We start from the raw sequence: 25,622 nt of genomic DNA on the forward strand, positions 1-25,622 counted from the left end.
TAGCCAATAGCGATCTAGTTGGGCACAATCAAGAATGAATCATATCGATAACAACAAGTCTCATACGATACAATTCTAGTCGGACATGCACCGACCGGCTGTTTTATCATGCCACCGAAAAGTGATTCTGGCCATGTAGTTCAGCTGATTCTAAAATGGATTTAGTTGACGCTACTGTACAGCTGGAAAAAGCGTCTTATGAAAAACGGCGGCGTGACTCCTCTCATGCCTCTCCTCTTCACTAATTAAAAAGCTTCAGACAAGGATTTATAGTTTACGTCAAACGCGTCAAAGACTGAAGAAAGCAGAAGAAAGTATTACAAGACTAGTGGATCCTTCCTTTTGCTGATGAATTACGATCATTTTTAGTCGTCCCGTCTTCGATGAATCCGAATTAACGTAAATACACTCTCGTCATAATATTTTGTGATGTACATACATCAATTTTTAGTTTCTATTCTATTTTGAAGCAACTCTGACAATTCTTATGAATATTAATCATTATTTTAATTATTTATTTTATTTATTTTTATTTATTTATTTTACTTATTTTCACTTTTAAACTTGTTATTATAATATTTTGTTATATATTAGAGTTAATTATTTCTAAGTCAATCAATCCAAATTAAATGACAACAAATTTATATATATATCAAAATAATGCAAAAAGATATTTTATGATTAAAAATATTATGCATCTTTTTGTTACAAAAAAAAGGAAAAACTGAGAAATAAATATGTGACATATTAATGTACATTTAAGTTTAAAAACTTAAATTACGTCTAATAAATATATATATATTTAAACATTTTATTACAGAATTTCATCCTCAGAGTTCTTTACCGGGACATTTATAATGTCTTCGGTCCAGCGTGCATTTGCTCATAAATTAAGCAAACAACATGCCGCCGATGTGAGGCGGCAGATTGCTACTTCTACTTCTTATTCACGTGATTTATCAAAAAGTGGAAGCAGTATATCAGGATTTTCTTCCACGGTGTGAAAACTTTCTTTGAAAATTGAAAATTTTAAGATATCTCTCATTTTAGAGAAAATTAATATTTAATTTTTATATAGATGTCCTTATGTGAGGTATTAGAACCACTTGATTATGAGGAATTCTTAGCACAACACCAATCAGTGTTGGATCGTGATCCCTTAAAACCAATATTAGATTTTCCACCGGGGGATGTTGAATTGAGAGTCATAAAAAGAAAGATTCGAACGGAAGAGCCAATAGTTCCACATGAATCACTGTAAGTAAAGTAATCATGGCGTTAGTACAATCAATTATTTAAAATTGATTTATCTTTTAATTTAATTCATTGATTTTCAGAGATACCGTATCACCTTATGTAAAGAGATGCATTGAGAGCTTTACTTCAGATTGGATGGTAATACATCGCAAATACAAAGGGAGAATCTCACCTATTGCTAGAGATAGATTGCTACAGGATACACCTAGACAAGATTTTGAAGTATATTACAAATAATATTAATTTATTTATAAGTAGAGTATTCAAGAATGAGAAAAGAATTTATTTTAATCAGGTAGATCAAGAAGATACAAACGGTTGTGGATCACCGAATGAGGAAGACGATTTATCCAATTGTGGAGATACTCCTAGAGGATCTTGGGCAAGTCTGGATTTGCGGCACTCGCAGCATGATCCACTGTTGCCAAGTTTATTAGATCGTGTCTGCTTCGAGACGATTGATCAGATGAACGAGCAAAAGAGATTGGAGGATCGACAGGTAGATAATCGCTATATATCAAATGCTATTTTCAAATGTTATTTTAATCAAATATTTATTTTAGGAAGCTTTATTTCCACTTTATGCCCCTCCGACCTCTTCTGACGACGAGTGGCAAGAAATTAGTGTTGCTCCTGAACCTACAGAGCCTTTTGCTCATAAAATTCTTGTGAAATGTCTGCAATTAAAGTTAGAATTGGAAGTGGAACCAATATTTGCAAGCCTTGCATTGTATGATGCCAGAGAAAAGAAAAAGGTACAATATTTTTTTTATAATTTAAGATTACAGTTTTAAAAATGCCTGATATTAATTATAAATTATTATATTTTAGGTGTCTGAGAATTTTTATGTTGATATGAATTCCGAAGGATTGAAAAGAATGCTTGGAGGGCATATCGCTTATAGTGATGCAAGTACTTTAGCTAGAAGCTGTGTTCTAAGCATCAGTAAACCCAGTCCCGATTTGTTTGTCGTTGTACGGCTGGAGAAAGTATTGCAGGGTGACATTTCGGAATGTGCTGAACCTTATTTACGCGAAGATAAAAATAAAGATAAAGTAATAAAATAGAATGAGAAATAAAATGATGCCTCTAAATCGACAATTTTCTATTATCGCTTTATCAATATTTTTATAGGTCAGAGCTGCCGCTGCCGCTGCATGCGAACGTTTGGGTCGCTACAGAATGCCGCTCGCTTGGACTGCGATTCATCTGTCTGGTGTAATTGGAGGTGGTGGCGATGCGGATAGCACTGGCAGTGCTGGCTCCTTAGACAGAAAATCAGGTAGTTTGGAACAGTGGCGAAAAAAAGTGGAACCGCCAACAAGGCGAGGTTCATTGGAAAGACGGAGTTCGGACAAGAGACGCAGTTGGTCCCCTGACGATTTCGCCAACTGTCTCGATAGCTTTAGGTTCGTATAATATTTTTGCAAACGAGATATCAGACGATATGTATAAAATCATAATATTCTTGCAGGCCCATCACTTTAACTGTCTCAAGCTTTTTCAAACAGGAAAGCGAAAGACTCCGCGACGAAGATCTCTATAAACTTTTAGTCGAACTACGGAAACCTGGTTCTAATTTAAAACGATTAAAATGCTTACCAGGAATATTGAAATTGGATCTTAGTCCTAGACCGGAAGAATTACCCAGGTGCCTAGATCCTGATCTCAGAAGATTAGTTCCATATCCAGATGAGAAAAGTCGACCGGTTAAAGAAATACTCGAGTTTCCAAGCGAAGTTGTTTCACCAGATTTAACGTATCGTAATCTTCTATATCTTTATCCCAAGGTATATGTCGAATAAAATTATATGACCTAATATTTTCTGTTAATCGTATAATTAGAATTATGTTTTATTATTTGTAGGAAGCGAATTTCAGTTCTAGGACTGGTTCAGCCCGTAATATTGCCGTAAGAATTCAGCTCATGGGAGGTGAACAAGAAGCCGATGCGCTTACAGCTATTTTCGGTAGATCATCGTGTCCCGAAATGACACATGAATACTTTACTTCTGTATCATATCACAATAAGAACCCGAATTTTTACGATGAAGTCAAAATGAGACTGCCTGCGGATTTAAGCGCTAAACATCATTTACTGTTCACCTTTTATCATATCAGTTGTCAAAAGAAAGCGGAACAACCAAACGTCGAAACGGCAGTCGCTTACACAGTAAATTTTAATCAGTAATTAATAATGAAATTAAAGTTAATGATATAATCGATATATTAAACACATAAAAACTGATTTTTTGTAGTGGTTACCGCTTTTAAGAGACGGTCATCTTCAATCAGGCGAATTTAGCTTGCCTGCTATGCTGGACCCGCCACCTGCAAATTATTCCTATATTGCACCTGATGTTCTTTTGCCAGGCACTCGATGGGTGGACGCTCATCGAGGAGTCTTTACTGTTATATTGGAGCCCGTTTCCAGTGTTCATCCGCAAGATAAATATATCGATAGGTATAATAATGTATTATATATTATTTTTGTTTTTGTTTAAAGAATGAATTGGAAGATATCTAATATATATAATTTTTATATCATAGATTTTTATCATTATGTGGCTTTCTGGAAACTGGTCAAGTCCCGCCTCGCATTGGCGAAGCGGGCATGGAATCAGAATTGAAATCAGCCCTCCTTGAATTAGCACGTGCCTCGCATTCCGCTTTAGTGCGATCTCTTCCTCAATTGCTGAATCAATTGCTGTGTCTTCTCGTGCGACCACCAACCTTACCATCTCAGCCATTGAACGTTGCCGCTACTATTTTCGAAGCTCTAGGCTTGCTTGTGCGAAATATCACTAATCTACCAGACGGTCAATTAGACGCACATGGAAGACACGCGCTTTTGGCTACGTACATCGCGTACCAATGTTCTCTACCAAGTATATCTCACAGTGGGGGCGTCGCGCGAGCACAAAGCAATCCTGATCTACCTCTAGAAGATTTAGAGATGGAGATTCATTCGCGTGGATTAGATAGAACTGCGTCCATGCGACAGGAATCTCCTTCGATCAACAGTCATCCTACTAGAAGACTTTTGCATGAGGAACTCGCTTTGCACTGGGTCGTGTCTACTGGTCAGGCACGTGAATTGGCGGTAACTCATTCCTGGTTTTTCCTGGAATTAATAGTGCGTTCGATGGTCGTTACATTGTCTGAGACAGGCTCCCTGGAAGCTCCGCGGAAACTAAGATTCTCGCCACAGTTCTGTGACGATATCGCGACGCTCGCCGCCGCATTGACATCTGAAGTGATATCACGTTGCGGTAAAGAAATACGCGTGGCATCTAACTTGATATCGAGCCTCGGTAATTTTCTATCAGATCTACTATCTGTGATGGACAGAGGATTTGTCCTGTCCCTTGTCCGTGCTACTTGCTGTTCATTGTCGGACGCATCGATGCATATACCCGATTCAGCGGCATTATTTGCTCTGAAACTTGATCTCGTGAGAACAGTATGCACACATGAACATTACGTGGCGTTGAATCTTCCTTTCGGCACAGGCTACACTTCGGGTTCTGCTCCGGCATCACCAAGTCCATCAACTGGTAGCTCGGGCAGTCTGATCTCCACCCTTGTGCCCGGGGATAGAGTTAGATTCTCGGAACTTAGCCAAGAATTTAGACAGCAACACTTCTTGGTTGGCATTATTTTATCTGATTTGGCTAATACTTTAGAGATACCAAATCCGATGCTGCAAAATAAAGCTATCGGGAGCGTACGGTATCTTATGAGTTGCCATGATGCTGATTCACGATATTCCGATCCTGCAGCGAAAGCCAGAGTCGCTGCGCTTTATCTGCCGTTACTAAATATTTTGATGGATGCCTTACCCCAGCTTTATCACTGGGATTCTAAGGACAAAAGTGTTTATCCGGATGAATCCGGATCGATCACACAATCAGTAGCTTTAGCCATTGCCGGTGGAGCATCGGCGGACACTGCCGGAAATCAATGTCGCGTGTCTTTAAGTTCAGAAGCTACTCGACATTTATTAATGTGTGCCTTGTGGGTACTTAAAGGATTAGAGCGAACTGCATTAGCGCAATGGTGTTCCGAACTCAGTGCGAGACGTATCTTGAGTTTATTGCAAGTACTGAATATTGCTACTGCAGCTTTCGAGTATAAAGGCAAAAAAGCTCTAAAAAGATTGCCACCTCAAGCTGCGGCTACTAGCGATATTAGATCGCGATTAGAAGACGTGATCCTCGGCCAGGGAAGTGCCCGAAGCGAAATGATGCTGCGACGAAAGGAAAGAGTAACCGGCGACAAATTGAGATGGCGCAAGGATCAAATGCCTTACAGGTAAATAATATATTATTTATACCGTAGTTGAAATTATAAAATTGCACAAATATCGATTTTTCAAGATCTTGCGAACAGCCGGAAGGTAGAGCTGTGGAACAAGATGCTCATATAGAAGGAGCTTTAGCGGCTGAAGCTTCTCTTGTCGTATTAGATACTTTAGAATCTGTAGTTCAAGCTGACGGTGGTGGAGGTATATAATAATTTTTTTTTATTTACATATATACATGATGGGTCCAAAAAGCATACTTTCCCTAATATTTGTAAAAATGTATAAAATAACTGTGATTCTAGAGGTTTTTGGGGACTAATTATTTAAGGAAGCATTTTTTACTCATGTTTATAGGAAACTTTTTGTTCAGAATTAAATTTAAAATTTCCTATAAAATCTCAAAGTTTGGCCGGAATGTTTGGGCTCAACTTGTATATTTAAACATATGATAAGTTTTTTTTAGAGATGAATTGTGACATGTTTGAAATTACTTAGGGGCTGTTGTTGGAGCGGTATTAAAAGTGCTGCTAAGAGCGTTGGCTAGAAACCAAAGTACATCAGTACTTCAGCACATGTTCAATACACAGCGAGCTTTAGTCTTCAAGTATCATAGCGCACTGTTCGATGAAGAAAGTGAACGCTGCGGGGATTTGTGCTTAACATTGCTCACTCGATGCAGCTCACCGCTAAGCGCTATCAGAAGTCACGCAGCTGCGAGTCTATACTTGCTAATGCGACAAAATTTTGAAATTGGAAATGTAAGCTATGATCTTGATATTAGTAATCTAGAAAGTATTATTTTAAGTTTTATATTTTTTGTAGAATTTTGCACGTGTCAAGATGCAAGTTACAACATCCTTATCCGCTCTCGTCGGAAGAGGAAGAGCTCCTAGCGAAGGAGCACTACGTAGAGCGTTGAAAACAGTGCTAGTATATGCTGAAAGAGATACAGAGCTTGCAGATACGAGTTTTCCCGAACAAGTCAAGGATTTACTATTCAATCTTCATATGATCCTTTCCGATACTGTTAAAATGAAAGAGTTTCAAGAAGATCCTGAAATGCTGTTGGATTTAATGTATAGGTAAGATTTCGACAATATTAATCTGACTTTTATTAAAAAATATTAATAAATTAAGGCATATATGTAAATTTATATTTTGTTTAGAATCGCCAAGGGTTATCAAGGATCACCCGATCTTCGACTAACTTGGCTTGCAAACATGGCTCAACAGCATATGGAAAGAAAGAATCATACAGAAGCAGCGATGTGTTTGGTACATAGTGCTGCACTGGTAGCGGAATATCTTCATCTATTGGAACCTGGCGGCGGCGGCCGGCCTGTAGGAGCCGTCGCTTTGAACGCGGTGACACCAAACGCTTTAGAGGAAAGCGCTGTGGGCGATGATGTGTTGGCCAGAAGGGAAGAAGGACTTTGTTTAGGTCCTGATTTCTCAGAAAGCGGATTAGCAGGTTTATTGGAACATGCGGCTAGCTCTTTTCATGCAGCTGGAATGTACGAAGCTATACCTGATGTCTACAGAGTGTTGCTACCTATAGCCGAAGCTGCACATGATTACAAGAAATTAGCTAACATTCACGGGTAAGGAGATCCAAATTATTTTGTAATTTATGAAAGATATTCTCACTCTCTCTTTCAGATTTATATAAAATATTTTTTTGGATTTGTATAGCAAACTTCATGAAGCATATACGCGCGTGGAACAGTTGGCTGGAAAACGCGTCTTTGGTACATATTTCAGAGTTGGTTTTTATGGTGCCAGATTCGGCGATCTTGCCGGCGAAGAGTTTGTTTACAAAGAACCGACCTTGACAAAACTCCCGGAAATATTTTCGCGACTCGAAAACTTTTACGCCGAGAGATTTGGCGCGGAGAATATAGTTATAATAAAGGATTCGAATCCTGTGGATCCTAGCAAGTTGGAACCAGACAAGGCTTATGTACAGATCACTTATGTGGAGCCATATTTCGAAGCGCACGAACTCAGACATAGACCTACAGTTTTTCATCGGAATTTTAATATAAGTAAGTGGCAATTTAGAGAGGCTATTTTATCATTGCAAATAATTTTTTATTTATTTTTTATGATGTTATTTGTAGAACGATTTGTTTATGCGACACCTTTCACTCCTGGCGGCAAGGCACACGGTGAACTACGCGAACAGTGCAAACGAAAAACGATATTAACAGTGGCAACACATTTCCCGTATCTGAAAACTAGAATTCGAGTCGTAGCTCGGAAGCAGATAGTTCTGAGTCCTATTGAAGTGGCAATCGAAGATATACAGAAAAAAACTGCTGAAGTACCGATCAGTCTTTCATATTATTTTATAATGTATATTTTGATTTTATTATATCTCATATAATGCATATGTATGTGTATATTCTTAGGTGGCTGCTGCGACCACTCAGGAACCACCCGATGCAAAGATGTTACAGATGGTTCTTCAAGGTTGCATTGGTACGACTGTCAATCAAGGACCTGCCGAGGTAGCGATCGTATTTCTGTCCGGTTTGCGCGAACAGAATGCACAGCCGACCAGATTGCAGCACAAACTTCGTCTATGTTTCAAAGATTTCCAGAAAAAATGTCTTGATGCTTTACGACGCAATAAGAATCTAATTGGTCCTGATCAGCGAGATTATCAGCGAGAACTCGAAAGAAATTACCAAAGATTAACTGAACGATTGGCACCTCTCATCGCTTGGAGGTAAGAAATGTTTATCAGAGAAACAAATGTTTTTTTTTTTTTTTTAATTTTCTATATTTAATCAATATAAATATTGTTATTGTAGCGGACCTTCTTTAATTAATCAGCAAGCTATACCGGCAACCTCACCACGTTGGTAATAAAACACTGCCATAAATTACCAAAGACAATTGTATTCGATTATTAATCATATGAGATTGTCATTTATATATAACTGACTCTACTTATCGTATTGTGAGAAATATCTGTTGAATCCTTGCTTTACAAAGTTGAAATTGTTCCATTTTATTTCTAAAATAAACATAACATAGGTGGGAGATATCATATATACATATATATATATATATGAATTTATGTTTCATTTTTATGTATCTCTATATATATATATATATATATGTCTCATTTTTAATAAAAAAAAATTAATATTTTTTTTTTGTAAAAGACAGTATTAAAAAATTGTCTGAAAGATTTGCAAATATGTTAATATTAAAAACTTAACAATCAAATATTTGTAAAACAAGGACTTAGCATAATTTATATAATATTTATATAATATATAATAAAATTTTATATATTCTTATGAGCACTTAAGTATTATGATACGCTGTGACCATCACATTAAAAATTATCTTCATATTTTTTGAAACCGAGCGCTAAATATTTTTTACAATATAAATAACTTAAATTAGACTAGATTAGATAAAATCTGAATTAGAATTATTTCCTTCAAAAAGAATTTTTCGATTATATTGATTGATGCACTCGGTTCATAAAATGTTAACTTATAAAATAGATAGTTTGTGTAATATTATATAATACAACAAAGATTGACGTTTTTCTATAATTTTTAGATTTAAGATTAAAATCAATATATGTTTATAACACTTTGAGCCTTGTGTAAGATTGCACTTTTGTATTTCTTGAAATATATTTATATTGGAAATATATACAAATTTTGTATGCAGTCAACTTATACTTTTTGAAGGATAAAAAAAAAGAGGAAGCAGGTAGATATCTTTATATAACTGATAGACTTTTTATCAGTCTATTATATGAAACTCTCTGAACTTCTCTGAACATTGCCTCTAATAATTCTCTCCTATTTTATTGCCATCTACATAAATTTTATTGTCCCGCATAAATATAAAAGTTATTTTATGTCATGGAAATTTGAATCTGATATTAACAATGATGATATTAAAAAAATCTGAACTGATGTTAGATAGTATTAGCTTTAAAACGCCGTATCGTTCGGAAGCATTTAAATTCGCCTGCATCGAGCGGAAATAATAATGATACAGACATAAACGTAGATACGGGAATACCTCGATTTGGCAAGAAGAAAGAAGATGGAATAAAATGTAACGGAGAGCGCGTTCCATATTGGAGGTCTCAGATAAAAGGTTTACCTTTGAACTCGGGATGAGACTTCTCGAAGGATTTTCTCGGGGAAAACTTTGATCGCGTTAAGAGATTTCCTTCAGGGTACCAGCGAGACCGCGTTGCGGAAAATTCTTCGGAAGTATTCTCTCGCGATGTGGAATAGAGCGATGGAGGAGGAGGAGGAGGAGGAGGAGGAGGAAATGGAGAGAGAAAGGGAGAGGGATGTCGATGGCGTAAGGCAGGAAAAAAAGTATTATTCGAAATTCCGTCTCTCGTTTTTCCGCGGCGTTCGCGTGGCTTCACGTGTGCGATGGCTGGAAATTTCTTTCGTCCCTGTTTATTTTGTCTACGCTCCATTTAACTCTCAAACGCACCAACGATTCTCCCCCTCTACGCCTCTTCGATTCCCGGTCCATTTCGCGCTCACATTCCTGTTGCGTGTCTTCTCGTTTCTTTGCTTATTCGGTAGTCTATTTTTTTTCCGCATTAAGAATTAAGAGTCGCCGCATTTTTTCATATTAATCATTATACTTCCCATTGATCTTTTCCTCTCTTTATCATATACGTGATATGCAGCAGATTGTCTTTTTACATTTACGCAAAAAATTACTATTTTATGTACGAAAAGAATTACACATACTCAAGAAAGAGTTAAGAAAAATTTTATATGTATATTTATATTTTTGATCAACATTCCATAAAATTAAATTTTTTTTTTTTAATACGAAATAGAAATCTGAAAAATCTGTTTACATAAAAGAAATGGAAAATTATATTTATTATATTTTATTTAATCTGTACTCTAGTTATAATCTATTTTGATATCCGAAAAAGATTATACATTAGAAAAAATTAACATATCTTATATTTTATCGTATTTAAAAGTTTTATTATATACATATGTATCTTTTATATGATTATAATTGAAAAGTTATTTTTTCTTTACTTTATATTCTCGCGGTTTGAATATTCTGCCAAGTATTCAAATCGACCAATAGCGTGCGCGCATACATTACGCCATATTAGTTTCGCGCCGTTCGGGTCGGGTAGACGTGGTGTGAAGCCGTTCCGTGTTTTTCGCATTTTTTTATCCGGCAAAAGTACATCGCGTGTGGAAAAATGTGTCGGGAGTGCCGCGGAGGCTGCCGGGCGATCGTTGTAGCAGATTAATCGTTATGCGCGAACGAAATTCGCTGCGTTTTTCCGACATTCGTATTCAAGCGAGTGAGAGCTCTCGATTGAAGTTGTGCGGTACAGTCTGGACGAGAAGTTTCGCAGAGCGACATCTGCAGTACCGTCCGGTGAGTAAATTTATTATGGCTGCACCATGATTAATCACCTATTTATTTCCAATAATCCAGTTATTATTCTCGCAACATAATGTGATTGCGCTTTCTTGAATATTTGATGATGATTAATGAATCTGGAATTATAGAAGATAATACACACACATACAAGGCTGTCTTTATAACTTAATTTGCAGGAAAATTTATAGCTTATACATTTGAAATTACGAGAGCCGAGTGTTGTAGAGAGATTATAATATCCTTAAATTTTCGCATATTTATCTTGCAAAATTTTATTAAATTTCTTTAATATATTTTTAATATTCATTTACGAGAAGATATTAATTCTGTATTTTTATTACAATATTCAAGACAAAATCAAGATGATTAACAGGATGATTATTAACAAGTGATAACACTTTTATAAATCTACATGGATAGATTAAAATATAAGCCGCTTATTTTTGAAAAGTGGTGTCAGCTCAATGTCGCAAATTTTGCAAAAATTGATTCATATTTGCATATTATTGGAATTTTCATTATGTTCAAGCATCGGTCTTATACTACTTTCAAAATGAATGATTTGCATAATCCTAGAACGATATTATACAGATATGGCAATATAATATTGTCGTCTCTTGAGACGCGTACTTTATATTCCTATATTATCTTTCGTCCTACACTATAATTAATTGCGTAAAGAAGAACTCGATTAGAGAACGGCGCCATAATTAACTTAGCTATTTCACTTAGCTGGTCGCATTGAAATCTCGTTTGCCGGCGTAATACTGGCTCGCAATATTCTATAGTTCCTGGTGTGGCTTTACATCTCTCATCGCCGCCGGCTCTAGATTCTTGTTCCGGTTTGCTCGTCCGAATGTTATCGAGTCGTCGATAGGTGCCTAGTCCGTTGTCGGAGATTCCGCTGTTTCGCGAAATGATTCTACCTCCGTGATAAATTATTTAGCATTTCGCGCATTGCCTCTAGGGATACGGAGCGCATAGGGATACACACCGCGATCGATACCGGTTCCGTTTGATTACGCACTGCAAAGTACGTGAAATTAGCAAACTTCCCGGTAGAATACCGTCATGCTCGATTCTCCCTTTCTCTCTCTCTCTCTCCCTGCTTTTCTCACTCTCCTTTTCTCACATGCCTTTCTCCTATCCTCTCCTCTCCTCTCCTCTCCTCTCTTTCTCTCTCTTTCTCGATGAATGCGTTAATTACTTTTCCAACAACGCAACCAGCAAAGTAATTTTCTCCGCGTTGTCTTCCGCGACGACAGAGAATTTCTCAGACGACGTCCGCTCGTTCGCTCGGCTCGTATGCTTACAGGAGCTTTTTCGCTCGTGATTTTCTTTGTGACTACGATAGCTCGCACTGGTTCGTAAATCGCGCGACGGAGAACCGCGAAAAGCTTTTTCGCAGCAACTTCGGCAAATTTCATCCTTTTCCGTCGTAATCGTATGCAACGCGCGCGCAACATGTTCGCTGACAAAGTCTAAGTACGTAATCCAAGCTTATAATATTAAATGTGCAACCAGAACTGCAGTTTCGTGTCAACATTATGGATTCTCAAAAGTTGAGACGATATTTCGTAATCTCAACACCTCATGCTTTTATTGACGCAATAATTTTAACATACTGAGTTAGAATTTTCAATGAAGCTTATGGAAACGCAAATATTGTATGCAAGTTTTCTTATATTTTATAACAAATTTTCTATACTGAAAAATTATTTTTATTATAATATTATTTATATTTTGCATATAAAAATATTAATATTTATTATAATATTATTTCAATTAAAGAATTATATTAAGATTTTATTTAAAATATTACTTTATATAAGATATTAGAAATTTTCTTGTACAGAATTTACACATTTATTTTATAAAATTTATTTTTATAATATTTCTAATTAATATAGCATAAAAATGGCATACATATGTGCGCATATATACTTCACCTCATCTTTAACAAATATGCGTGATAAACAATGAAAAAGTCTCTCTTTATTTCATGCCTTTCCGATAATTTTTTGTTAAGCTACAACGTTTTAAAAACTTTGCGACGCATTCATTAAGAAACGCGTAGTGGTAAACAGTAAACAGTAAACAGTAGGGAACACGCGCGGCACGTGAGTAAGTAAGGGTAGGTCAAGATACGCCCGTAGCCGCAATCAGCTGATCGCCTGCCACAGTGGCGACGCATCGGCTCAACGTCGCTGCGCCGCGTCGCGAATGTGATCGAGAATCGATACAATTGCGGATATCTCCGTTTAGAAATATCGTAGTGATTTTAAATAAAGCGTACTAGAAAGCTGTTCCGCGCATCTTGTAGAATATATTATTATTTTCCAGGAGATAATTCGCGAAGGAACCTTTGATTAATGGTGAGTTAATTCTGTTAAAGTTTCTTATAATTATATACATCGTTATATTTCTGTGTGTTATATTTTTTAAACGTAATTTATAACATATTAATTCTGTTATCAATAGTTACATTGCTATTAGAGATATAATGACCTAATTCTATATATCTATTATTTAATAAATAATTGCGAGATATTAGCTGTGATGTATGAATAATTCTTGCGTTATCATTGTTTGCAATGTGAATTAAAATTTTTTTTATCTCTTTTTTATTACGCACGTCAGAAAAGAATTCCAAGACGTAACAAATATATCAGAAGCTTGTTTTGAAAGATTGTGCTAGCGAAATGTTTCCGTTCTTGCATAGAACAAAGTAACACAGATACTAAACGGCGTATAGTACCTGTGTGGCCGAAGATAACGAAAGAAAAAGAAAATCGCGAGAGATTAGGCGCGGAATCACAGTAAAGTGACAATGCTCGTTTCTCTCTCTGCGAAAACGTACCGTCATGGGAAACAACAATAAATAGCAAAGGCCGCGAACACAAATCATGTTTTTAGTGAGAATCGGATACGAGGACCATACATTTTGTGTACGGACGAGAATTTTTTGGTGAACGATTCTCACACAAACTAACGACGTCAATTTTACAAAACTTTTTTAATGTGCGTGAAAGAAAAGCGAGCGTAAAAAATATGCTTAGCATTTATCATGACGAGTTTCGATCGATCTATTCAGCGACGATTGTGACAATTCTTCTCTCTTGTGTTTAAATTTTAAGTCGATAAAATTATAATACAAACAACATGAATCATCGATTGATAATGCCAAAGAAATATGAATAATCATCTTTGAAATTTCTCTGCGCGATCCTTGTCAAGGATAATGAATGCGATTTTTTAAACGACGCAGAAGAGAACGCTAGAGCCGATAATTGATTTTCGATGGACTATTATTCTTGGTATTTCAGGAGTGCGGTCGCTTGAGCGATACCTAAATGGTTTCCGATGGAACGCTTGTTACTTCATTTGCAACGCATAAGTACCATTCACAATTTTCGCAACTGTGAAATATAATAAAAAGAGTAGCGTGAAAAATAAAGCGATTATCATGTGTTCATCTAATTAAGCCGGAAGAAAGATTCACACTCGTGTAATGGGTACATATATAAATTAAATTTGCTTCAATTATAACTTTTTTGCTGGATACAATATATTTTTGCTATTTTGAATTTATTACAAATAAGAATATATACATGCCTGTATGTATAATGTCGCAGGATCTCTTTCTTTCTCTCTGTATATATATATATATATATATATATATATATATATATATATATATATATTTCTCTCTGTCTTTATTCAAATAATATTATATTGCATTCTTTTTCTATAATAACGCTAGTAAATATCTCTCTTTATATACGTGATTTATTTATATATAATTTTAAATATATATATTTAATGATATATATTTTTTTTACTTTTTGAAAGAGTAATTAATTCGTAAATTATTTGTATTATTATATAGTATTGAATTTCTACAATTCTCTCTTTCTTTCTCTCAAAGAATTCCAAAATATTTTTCAATTATCATCTGCTTGCGTATTGCATAAATATTGACTTGGAACTATTGCAATTAGACGGCAAGACTATACCCCTTCATCGTGTAATCATTGCTTCTGTGTTTAAATATTTGCCTTCGAGCGTTTCTCTCCTATGCTTTACACGTATCCATGACTGCTACGTGTAAGGAGTACATGCATTGTGACGGTACACAGTGCGGTTAGCAACGGTTCTACATTTTCAATCATCTATTTAACTCGTACGAAGTAGACTGCTTTAATTATACGTTCGTGTTTTTACATTTTTCTTTTGCTTGAGTTAATTTTTTCTTGCGACTTTGCAGCAGCAATCAGTATAGTCAATTGAATAGCAGACTGGAATCGTCTTTTTAATCACTGCGGCGTGTTCTCGTTAATTTCAGTTTCGTAAGGACGAAGTTAGTTCTCATATGTGTATCGGCTGTAATTATTTCATCAGCGAATGACTCGGCAAGCTGAAAATTAGTTTGATTAGATAACGAAATGTCGCACCGCGACTTCCTAATGATGAAATTGAGAAATTACACGGGAACGATAGGTAACTCGATTTAGAAGCATTGTATGGGGCGCTTCGTTAACCCTGGCGACGCGATGCATCGACTTTTCGAGAATTAGGATAGTTACGTTCGGTTGCATCTTCGAGGCTGCTTTTGCACCTACGTGTGTGTAGCCACCTATCCGTCTTAGAAGTCTTCTTCTACGTTCTATACTGCGTCTACACTTCAAATAGACGTCGTTGAATCGTCCCGCCACATCGGAGGCATACCCGCTGCTTTTGAGAATTTAATCATACAGTTCGAATAATGCGCGCACGTCATCCCGAGTAACGTCTTGAAATCCTCAATTCGCGCTCAGGAAATTGCGGACGAAAGCGAATAACGGAATTTCAGTATAAAAGTTCCTGTGGATTAAGAGAAAAATCTGATATTGTGAATATCGGATTGTGCGAGTATTCAAATGCTTCGATTTGCCTTAGGGCCAAGAGGAAAATATTGACTTATTGATGTTCGTAAAATCATTTTACTAGATTTACGTGTCTAAACTTATGTCGATCTGAGATTGTAGCTTTAGGGGATTCTTCGAAGTTGACTTAGAAGTTGTCGCTAATATATTCGAACCGCAACTTATGATAGCTAATATTTATCAATGGATTCCCTTCTAGTGCGACAAAATTCTATTTCTCGAGGAGTCAGCCGACGCGTTGCCGACTAGAAGCGCTCAGCTGTGAATAAATGAAGGTGACCTTAAAGGTCGCACTTGCGCGAGATGTTTGCACGTACTTTTTTTGCAAGCGAGAACGAATGCGCTTATCCTCATTTTCTTCGTTAATCCTTATACGAGGGTCCGCGGCGGAGGAGCGAGCGTCTTACCTCTCTTCCTTTGCGTGTTTGCCTAGTCTTATTAATTTACAAGGGCGTCAGAAGTTGCGAGTGAGGTGAAGATGCTGGCGAGAGCCGGGGCGAGGATGCTGAATAAATATCTACGGAGGACGAAGACGAAATTCGGGATATCCAGGCAGCGGCCAAAGTACCGAGCAGAACTAAGCAGAAGCACGGTGTAAGATTGTGTTTAATTTATTTCGACTGCCAAGGACTCGAGCATTAAACTTCCACCATTCTCTCCTTCCATCTACCTTATTTGCCTTGCATTTGTTACTCGGCGGGACTACGGAAGGTCCGTGAAGCCACGCCATCTACTATCGCTCGAGTTTTATTTTATTTTTTTTTTTTCCTTTCCGTATTATCCTCGGTGAACAAGATGCTAAATGTCATAGTTAATCTGACGCTATTAGAGAATTCAACGCTCGGTTATTAATTCTGGAACGTCGTGATTTGTCACCCGTCAAAATGAGGCCCGCGCTGAAAGTATTTACTTAGTTTGAATTGACGAAGCTGCTTAATGCCAATTCGCGGAAATTACACAAAGGATCGTTTAACAGCGTCGGAAAGGGATCGATGTTAAACAGAAATCTCTAATGCGATCGGAGACGACGATTCGGGTCTCGCAATTTCTCAGATGCTAAGTAGTAGTCCCAGAGATTTCGTCGTCTCACTTTCCTTTGCGATGGAGTATTTGCATACTATTGATTGCTTCAATATTCAGGAAATCAGTAGACTGAATGATATCAGTTTAGACTGGTTGTTTCATTTGGAATTAGTATTCCGCTCATACTGCTCGAGTCAGGTTGCTACGAACGACGTTTGATTTCTTTCGAAAAATTCACACGACTACAGATTGACGGCCGCGATTTTTCAATGTTCGACTACGAGAATATATGTTTTACCGCACGTGCAAACAGAACCGGATTAAGGTACGAGTCGACTGAAAAATTACGAAGGAGAACAATCGATAAGAAATTTTAAAATAGAACTATTTCGTTAGTCAATCAAAATGGTTTGCCTATTTAATTTGACACACAAACATTTATTTCTTTATTATTCTTTGTATCAATACACATACATATTTTTAGATAATTTTGATTTAATTGTATCAAAAATTTTATAAAATATTAAAGGAATTGAAAAGTCATTTTAAACTTTATGTTTAATATATTTCTGATAATACAACAAGCAAAATTATACAATCTAATAATTCAATCTAAGAAAGTAGAAATATTTCATGCGCTTCTGCGTGTAAGATTAGATGACCGTAAGATAAACGTGAAATAACCGCGAACGAATCGTGATGCGAAATCAAGCCGAAAAGTCCCTTTTTTAGGCTAAACGCGTACGTGACGAGACTGGAATTTATTGATATCACGAATTTGCTCAATTTTTTGTCGATGCCAGCGAATTAGGACATGTAATTAAAACATCAATTTTTTTCTTTCTTAGTTGCTAACATTCGAATTCGAGACCACGAACTTAAGTTGAAAATATTCACGAACTAAAAGCTGAAAATATTCACGAAAATTTGTAATTAACTGCATTTTTAATAAGATTTACATTTTTACTGTCCAAAGTGCAAGTTTCGTTCGAGGCCGAAAATTTTCTCGGGTGACTAAAAACAGCGGCTATCGCGAACCTGTTCCATTTTTCACAAGCTGCATATATATATATATAGAGAGTCGGAATTTCTTATCCTTCTCCCCCTTCCTTCAATCGATGTCGATCTTTCTTACACTCTTTCTTTTTTACTCCTTCACATCGCGCTCGCACTTCGAATCCATCGTTCTTCACCGTCTCCGTCACTCTTGCTGTTTCTGCGACTTCTTATCGCATAGTGTCACTTCTTGCACCTACCTATGTGTGTCCTACGAGGCTGCTTCTATCGCATTACGCTATGCCCTTTCGCGCTCTTTGTCCATTTATGCACCCTACTGATTCGCGCTGCTAACCGGATTCGCATTCTGAATTTATCTCCTTTGTGGCAGGTGTCTCTCCACGCTATATATACGTATATGTATATACACATTCGACATCATAAATACTTTGCTTTTAGATGCATTTTTCAAATGAATCGTATCGTAACACGTTTAGTAAACGGATCTTTTGTAGTTGTTGAATTTTTAAAAAAGTTTACGCCTAAATACATGAAATCACTAAAAAAAATACAACAATAAAATATTAAGGCATCACTATAATTGAAATTTTTCTATTAAAAATGATATATTTGCGGGTAAATGGAATTTTGTATTTTGTTACAAAATCCATTTTCGATCCAAAAAACGTATAGTTTTGAGATTGTATTCCTCACAATAAAATGATGTTTGTGTCGTCCGTGTATTTACGCAACGGACAACAGGAAATCCCCATTCGCTGGACGCCGTGAAGAGGCTGACAAGCCAATGGTGGATATTCGCGCCGAGTTTACGAGCCATTTTATTGCGACAGTTTGCACGGACGCAGGGAAAAAAAAAATTGATGAGTAGACAGAGGTCACATGACTTTAGCCTGATAAATTGGCAGGTGATAACACGGGCGCGGCTGATATCCGCGGGGGAAAAAAAACTTTTCTCGCTGCAGCTTTAGCGAAGTCTCGACATATCGTGGAAATATCAGAAGTTTCTTTGACTCGCGAGATTTTGTTTCATCATGGAATGTGATGATCGTGGAACGATCTTTCGTTATCCAGGAACATTCGTACGCCTTTCGCGACAGTCATTTCATTAGGCGTACATAATTCTGCTTGTTATACGAGCGTCGCGAGGAAACGCGAACAATTTCTCGCTTGCGAATGCTTTGGATAGTTTCGCGAAAGAGCGAGAATATATATGCGTCGTGGAGAAGCGTGTAAATTCAATTTTGTCGCCGACGGCAATCAACCCGCCGCGACAATTCGCGATGTATAACATTCAACAAATTCCCGATACAACGCGTGTGCAGTGTGTGTGTGTGTGTGTGCTAATCTTTTTTTTTCCACGATAAACACGCGATACGATGCCGTCCATTGTTTCGGGACCGACGCGGCAAAAAAAAGCGCACTCAGCTGGGCAGAACGGTTCTTCCGTATAATTACTCGCACACGCGTAACTCACCGGTGCTTTGTGCACGCCGGCTTTGTTTAGTTATTCTCCAGGTTTTCGCGAATTACAAGAGTGCGCATTCGCGCCATTTACCGACGAGCCGCACCGTAAAGAATGGACCTTGTTATGTCTCGTTAAGGAGTTTCGCGGAAGTTTCGGCCGCGGGCGCCGATCGTCCCTTAATAACCACGAGATGAGTTTACAGTGTACAAGTAACCGGATGAGAAACAAGAAACAACAGCAACAGCTCGGCTCTCCATGTTATCGGAGCTAATTTATAATAAACGTTAACCCCCCAGCGCTTCGTGCGCGCTTGCGCCTTGGCTCATCTTTCATTGCGGACATGCTCGATCGTTCTCGTATAATAAAATAACTATTGAATATTATGCATTTATATTTTATATAATATACATTATTAAATATGCCTTGTTTTTTAAGAGATTACGCTACAATTTATTGTTAATGAGAAATCTCTAAATAAGTTTAGAAAGCCATATATATTTTAGAAATTTCTAAGTAAAGTTTTAAGTACATAAGTGTGTTTATATAAAATGAGTGAAAATATAATTTAAACGATTGGCCAAGAGTGAAGTTTTAATAATATTGGTTATTGTTAACGTCAGAGAACTTTTTATCGGAGTAAAAAAATAGTCTATTCATATTTCTGTACAAGCGTGAGTTTATACAGCCAATGCATGTTTTTTTTACGCGACGAACATCTCACGGGAATATGCGTTGTTGAAATCAATTGGAGCGATTCGTATTCCAACTCGAAAAATTTCCAACATAGCGAGATATAAACCGTGATAGTTGCTCTATCACGATTATACATATGATTCGTATACATGTACATATTTCGCAACATGCATGGCTAATGGTCGAGAAATGCGAAATAAACGGCTTGCCTAGAGAACACGAGTCCTCTTAACGCACGTACAGCTTGGTTATATATCTTTTGAATCAATCGAAACCAGTGAACTGCGTGCATTGAGCACCGATGAGTCAAACCAGTCGGCGATCCTGTGCGAATATTGCACTCGCGGAAATCGACCACGCATTTCATGGTTTTGCGCGCGTAACATGTCTCTCGCATATATGTATGTATACGCGTTTGTGCAAGCGGGCGTTTCACGATGATGGAAAATGGGCTCGTTTCGCATGGGTGCATCCATGAGACGTATGATACATTGCGTACAATTGTGTATTATTCTTAGGAAAAATTCAGAAAAAAATCAGATATTCAGAATCTTGGATAGAAGAATTTTTAATGAAAGAATCTCTAAAGAGAGCAAATATAAGGCATTGAAATTTTATTATTGTTATTTATTCGCTAAAAATTCATATTACTTTATTTACGTTTTGTTTACGATCGGTATACGTATGAGCGAATTGGAAGTAATAGCGTCGAATTAATGTCGCGTTTGGGAATAATGCACGACGTTGTAAATGCGAGGGGTGAGTTTGACAAACTATGGAGCACTACAAATGTTATCACATCGATAATATATGATATTAATATATTATTGTCGTATAACATATTATGATCGTAATGCACTCTGCGGGCATTAACATTTATTATTTAACCGTTACATTTTATTCGGTGTCATGCGCAGACCGCGCGACGTTAAATTTTATCACGTGCATATTATATGAGGGATTGAGTTAGGTCCTATTATATTTTCCAATATCGCGTATTATAGCGTCGCTTAATTAAACGCGTGCGCGCGCGTTTTTGGACAGGGTTCCCGAAAGCGTCACTATGCATTAAATTCCATTGGCCGTACCGGTCGCTCAGTATTTGACGATTAACTTTAGTGATACAGAGGATGCAATTACTCATTACCTAATTTATGTCGCCTGTAATTTCATTTGCGATTAACGATTCTCCGATCATCGCAAATGATGGAGAATTTATGAGTCGGCTTCATATGGTTGAGATTTATAATTATGTTTATCAGCCTCGTTTTTCTCTAATTTCCTTGCCGTCTGCCTCTATTTATATGTATCCTTTTCTCTCTCTCTCTTACTCGTTTTTTCTTATTTCTGTTTGTTTCTCTTTCTTCACCCTTATTTATTCGCACTTTCCCATCCGACGGGCCTCACTCGTTTCCCATCCAGATATACACTTTCGACAAAGTTATCGCCGTCCATTACCCAGGACGATCCTTTATGACTGTTATTTACGATTATTATTATTGCGCGGTGATGGCTACCGCTATTGCATGGCTGCCGCACATAGAGAAACCATTCTTACAAGAGAGAAAACTGGTGGAACATTACGTTACGAAAGTTGCAACCTCTCGCGCTTCTCGAAGTAATTTACAATTCGATCAAATTACATCGTTGTATATATATATATATATATATATATATATATATACCACCTTTAATTAGCTTTCGATAGTTTACTTATTAGTTGGTTTTACAATAAGTCGTGTATGCACAGAGCTCACTGTCAGTGTTTAATAGATATGTGCCTCTCCACAATCTCATATTAATGAATGAAATATCCGATGTCAACCAAATTAACACCATAGCTTGTGCGAATATTGACAAAAGCCGATGTTACGAGGCGTGTAGAAAATTAACAGACCTTCCATGTGGCATTTATCGACCGATAAAATTGACTTTTTGTTTACGCAACATGGCTAGCTTTACTCATGGCACTATCAAAGCTTTTAAAACGGGCGACATGTGAACCTGGTCATCAAAATAGACGGATATGTAAAAAATAATTTTCATGTTTTTTTATATTTTTCTATATATTTCATATGTTTAATTTTTTATTTTAATTTTTACCATATATCATATAGATTTTTATGATATACATATATTCACAGCTATCGCGTTTTCCCCTCTAGAGAATAGCTTTATAGCGTGTTTCAACATATATAAAGAAGCATTACATAATCTGTTTTGTATAAAACCAGGTATCCCTTGTTTCTGGAACATTATATATGGCAAGTTTACTTCTAAGAGTCGCGCGATCGTTATCGTTGAACATGCGTGCGTGCGGTCCCCTCGTAATCCATCTAATAGCAAACGGGGGCTATCAGTAATCATTATTTTAGGCAGGTAGGTACATCACGCACGACTTAAGGTAGCGATGTGGTTCGACATTGGGTTCGTTGCACCTCGCGTGCGTTACGAATAAGACAACGGGTACTCGGGACGATTAATGGGGGCGAGCGCACAAGGGTGATTAAAGGGCAGACGAAAGGGCAGAGAGAGAAAGGGAGATACTAGCGTATGAATAATAAATAAATGGAAATGTAACGCTTGCTTTTTTATGGCCGCGCTGGCCGAACACCCACGCGTTTGTACATCCACGCGTGCAGTCACGCGACCTGCCTCCGCGCGTTTCCGCGCCATTGTTACGCCGCGTTATTATTCCATCGTTGTTGCACCTGTCCCGCTGTTATGTTACCTGCGATCGAGAGTCGACACGGTTCTCATCACGTTGCGTTACGATTGTTTTTTTTTTTCCCCCGCTGCACGTGTGCACACGTTGCCCGTCAATCGGCAACGAGACGTTTCGACGTTTTCACGACCGAATGTCGGTCGTTGGCGTGGTACGCACGCGAGCACGCACCCAGTGGATTTTCACACGATATCGCCATTTTTTTTCGCTCCGTCCGTCCGGTCGCGATTTCGGTCGGGCCACCGCATATTCTCGATTCAGCAGTTTTGATAAGTGAGTTATGAGCGAGCCGCGGCAATTCTCATTCGAAAAATGGCTTCTTCCGGCCATTCGGCGCGGTAATGGAAAGGTAACCGCGGTGGGATAACGATAGAAAGGATCATAATAACGGTAACAGTTACGTGACATGCGGGGATGCGGGATATGAGCTTTTGCATGATAAACATGTAGTCGAATCTCGACAATTAATTTTTCCCGTCATGGGATATTAATGCAGTCAATATGACCGCCGACGTACGCAGCTTATAGATATCACACACATACGCATATATAATTTTGATCATAAAAAAATATTTTATCTTTATTAATATTTTTCCGATTATTTCTTCGATAAAAATATGATGCTAAACATATGTAGCATATGAATACAGATATATATTTAGTATACATATTTGTCATATAATAACTCGTATATTTATATCAGAGTTTACTTCTTATTTCCAAGAGAAGAAACGCGAATGATTTTTTGAGAGCTTATTGAAATTGTTTTATTGAAAATTACGTGCTTTATTGAAAAAAAAAATGTTCCTTTGCTCTTGCTTTGTACATCTTCGTAATATTACTATCGCGGTTTCGGGGAATTCTGTCAGTGCATGCTACAGGAATATTTTTCTTCTTGAAGAAACCGGAGACGATAGAGAGATGATCTCGAGAGCGGCGTAAAAGCAACATGGCAACACAACATACTCGAACGTAAATAGTAACGTCAGAGATGACGACGATGACGATGACGGTTACAAGGGTAGTCGGAATGGAAAAGGGACAGCTTTAGGGAATGCGGCGAGATCGATGGTAGGGAAGAGGAGTTAGACGGTAGATGCTGAAGGTGGTTGCAAAGGACGACGATGGGGAGTCCTGGAGAACAACGCCCCAGGGAATCGTTTTCTAGGAAAAGCTTCGAGAGAGCTCACCGAGCTGCCTCTTTCCGTTCCTGGATTTCAAGCACGATGACGTACATCGCTTGGCATGGCTTTGATTCTCCATCGAATGTCAGCGTGCTTGAAACGCACGTAAAAAATTAGGGATTTCGAAGAAAATTTCATTTTCCTGAAATTGAAGCGAAGGGGACTTGTTTTACAATTATACTTATTTAACACTTTTTACTTAAAAATTAATTGTTATTATGTGAGAATACAACTAGAAAAGGCTTTACATTTAAAAATTTAAATTTAAATTATTTTATTTAAATTAAATAATATATTATGTCTTTTTTGTGATTAATCGTTAATATTAATCGTAAAATTTTATTATTTCCTTTTCTCTGTGAAAATAAAATATCGGGAAAAATAAAATATGCATACTTTTTCGTGAAAGAATAAAAATGCTATACAATGGTTCTACTATAGAATTAACACATTTTAGTATGACATTGTTTCCAATATATTCAGCGCAAACGCTACAAAAGCATTCGCGCGTATGAAACTTCGGTATAAAAATTCTCTTTTTTCCGTCGTTGTGCGCGTCTCGTGTATTGTTTTATATCGAGATACTTACAATAGAGAACGCGAATGGGTCGAAAGTGGCGGTCGATGTTTTTTTGAAAGAAAACCGCGAACGAAATAGCCAGTTTGTTGCATAGCGAAAAGCCTCCGCGTCCATCATCTATCTACACAGAAGAGACGAAAGTCTACCTCTATGGTAGCTGCTGTTCCATGGCATATAATTAATATTTTGACAAACTCGGAGCATGCGCTTGTACCTCGAGTACTCGTCGCCGTTTCCCGAGATGTCCTCAGGTCATTGTGATTCCGTTAGCTGCAGCTCAAACAGCTTAACCGAGGATACATTTCGTATGCAAATGGGAAATGTGTTCCAGAATAAGCTTACGTCTCTGTAGCTGTTACGGATCAGCACTTACTACATAAATCGTTTTCCAAGCGTAGGTGTACCGCCTCTGTCTGTCCTCGGTCTCGATTGACTATACGATCTCGATTCGGAAGTTTCCTATCGAAATCGACACAACTGTACATTTCACTCTTCGAAATCAATGCTCCGATAATAATATTCTGATAATTTAGTGCCGCGTTCAACTCGACTGTTTCGAATTATACAATGTCCGTACTTGAGGGATATATTCTCGTATTTTTGGGTTTTTTTTAGATTATAGATTAATAGATAGAATATTTAAATTTTTGATTTTTCAAATTGTTAATATTATAATAGATTGACACAATTTGCCATTTTTTCGGAATTCTGCAATCTTTAATTTGTTCGTTCGGACGGATTTTTACATTTTTGAACGAGACGTGTCGAATCTTTAAATATTTAGCTTATATCGTTCTCAGATCCTCGAATTGTCGGAAGCTCTGACTTTCGAAATGGGGAGAGATGTAGTACCTTTCGCATTTTCGGATACTCTCGGCTGCACGGCTTGGATCCCCAAATCACCGCTTTTCCGGCATCTGCTGTTCTCGCTTCCTGGCATTTTCCGGAGTCGCCGACGAAAATACACACAATTTCGAGGCCGAAAGCCTTTCAACCTTCTCCGTTTTACGCGAGGCAAACGTGGA

General features: G+C 37.3%; 1 protein-coding gene and 1 long non-coding RNA gene across 2 annotated transcripts in view; both read left to right on the forward strand.

The window, feature by feature from the left end:
• Nucleotides 1–260: 260 nt before the first annotated feature.
• Nucleotides 261–9,191, forward strand: LOC126851528 (dedicator of cytokinesis protein 7). The gene is made up of 20 exons (XM_050595602.1): nucleotides 261–399; nucleotides 821–998; nucleotides 1,079–1,257; nucleotides 1,338–1,479; nucleotides 1,553–1,756; nucleotides 1,821–2,012; nucleotides 2,089–2,313; nucleotides 2,393–2,667; nucleotides 2,733–3,048; nucleotides 3,126–3,431; nucleotides 3,517–3,722; nucleotides 3,809–5,572; nucleotides 5,638–5,765; nucleotides 6,060–6,322; nucleotides 6,387–6,646; nucleotides 6,731–7,165; nucleotides 7,257–7,609; nucleotides 7,685–7,887; nucleotides 7,976–8,295; nucleotides 8,381–9,191. The coding sequence occupies exons 2-20, from the start codon at nucleotides 858–860 to the stop codon at nucleotides 8,433–8,435; spliced, it is 5,967 nt and encodes a 1,988-aa protein (XP_050451559.1). The 5' UTR covers nucleotides 261–399; nucleotides 821–857; the 3' UTR covers nucleotides 8,436–9,191.
• A 1,528-nt stretch (nucleotides 9,192–10,719) lies between these two features.
• LOC126851592 (uncharacterized) overlaps nucleotides 10,720–25,622 on the forward strand; it is a 98,397-nt gene continuing 83,494 nt past the window's right edge. Inside the window, exon 1 of the long non-coding RNA XR_007687714.1 lies at nucleotides 10,720–10,979. This is a non-coding gene — a long non-coding RNA (uncharacterized LOC126851592). The remainder of the gene's footprint in view (nucleotides 10,980–25,622) is intronic.

This window comes from Cataglyphis hispanica, chromosome 8 (assembly GCF_021464435.1).
Source record: "Cataglyphis hispanica isolate Lineage 1 chromosome 8, ULB_Chis1_1.0, whole genome shotgun sequence".
NCBI classification, from domain to species: Eukaryota; Metazoa; Arthropoda; class Insecta; order Hymenoptera; family Formicidae; genus Cataglyphis; species Cataglyphis hispanica.

Coding starts and splice junctions, on each gene's coding strand:
- LOC126851528 (XM_050595602.1), top strand. CDS start 858: ATGTCTTCGGTCCAGCGTGCATTTGCTCATAAATTAAGCAAACAACAT. Junction 999..1,078: donor TATCAGGATTTTCTTCCACG/GTGTGAAAACTT, acceptor ATTTTTATATAG/ATGTCCTTATGTGAGGTATT. Junction 8,296..8,380: donor GCACCTCTCATCGCTTGGAG/GTAAGAAATGTT, acceptor TTGTTATTGTAG/CGGACCTTCTTTAATTAATC.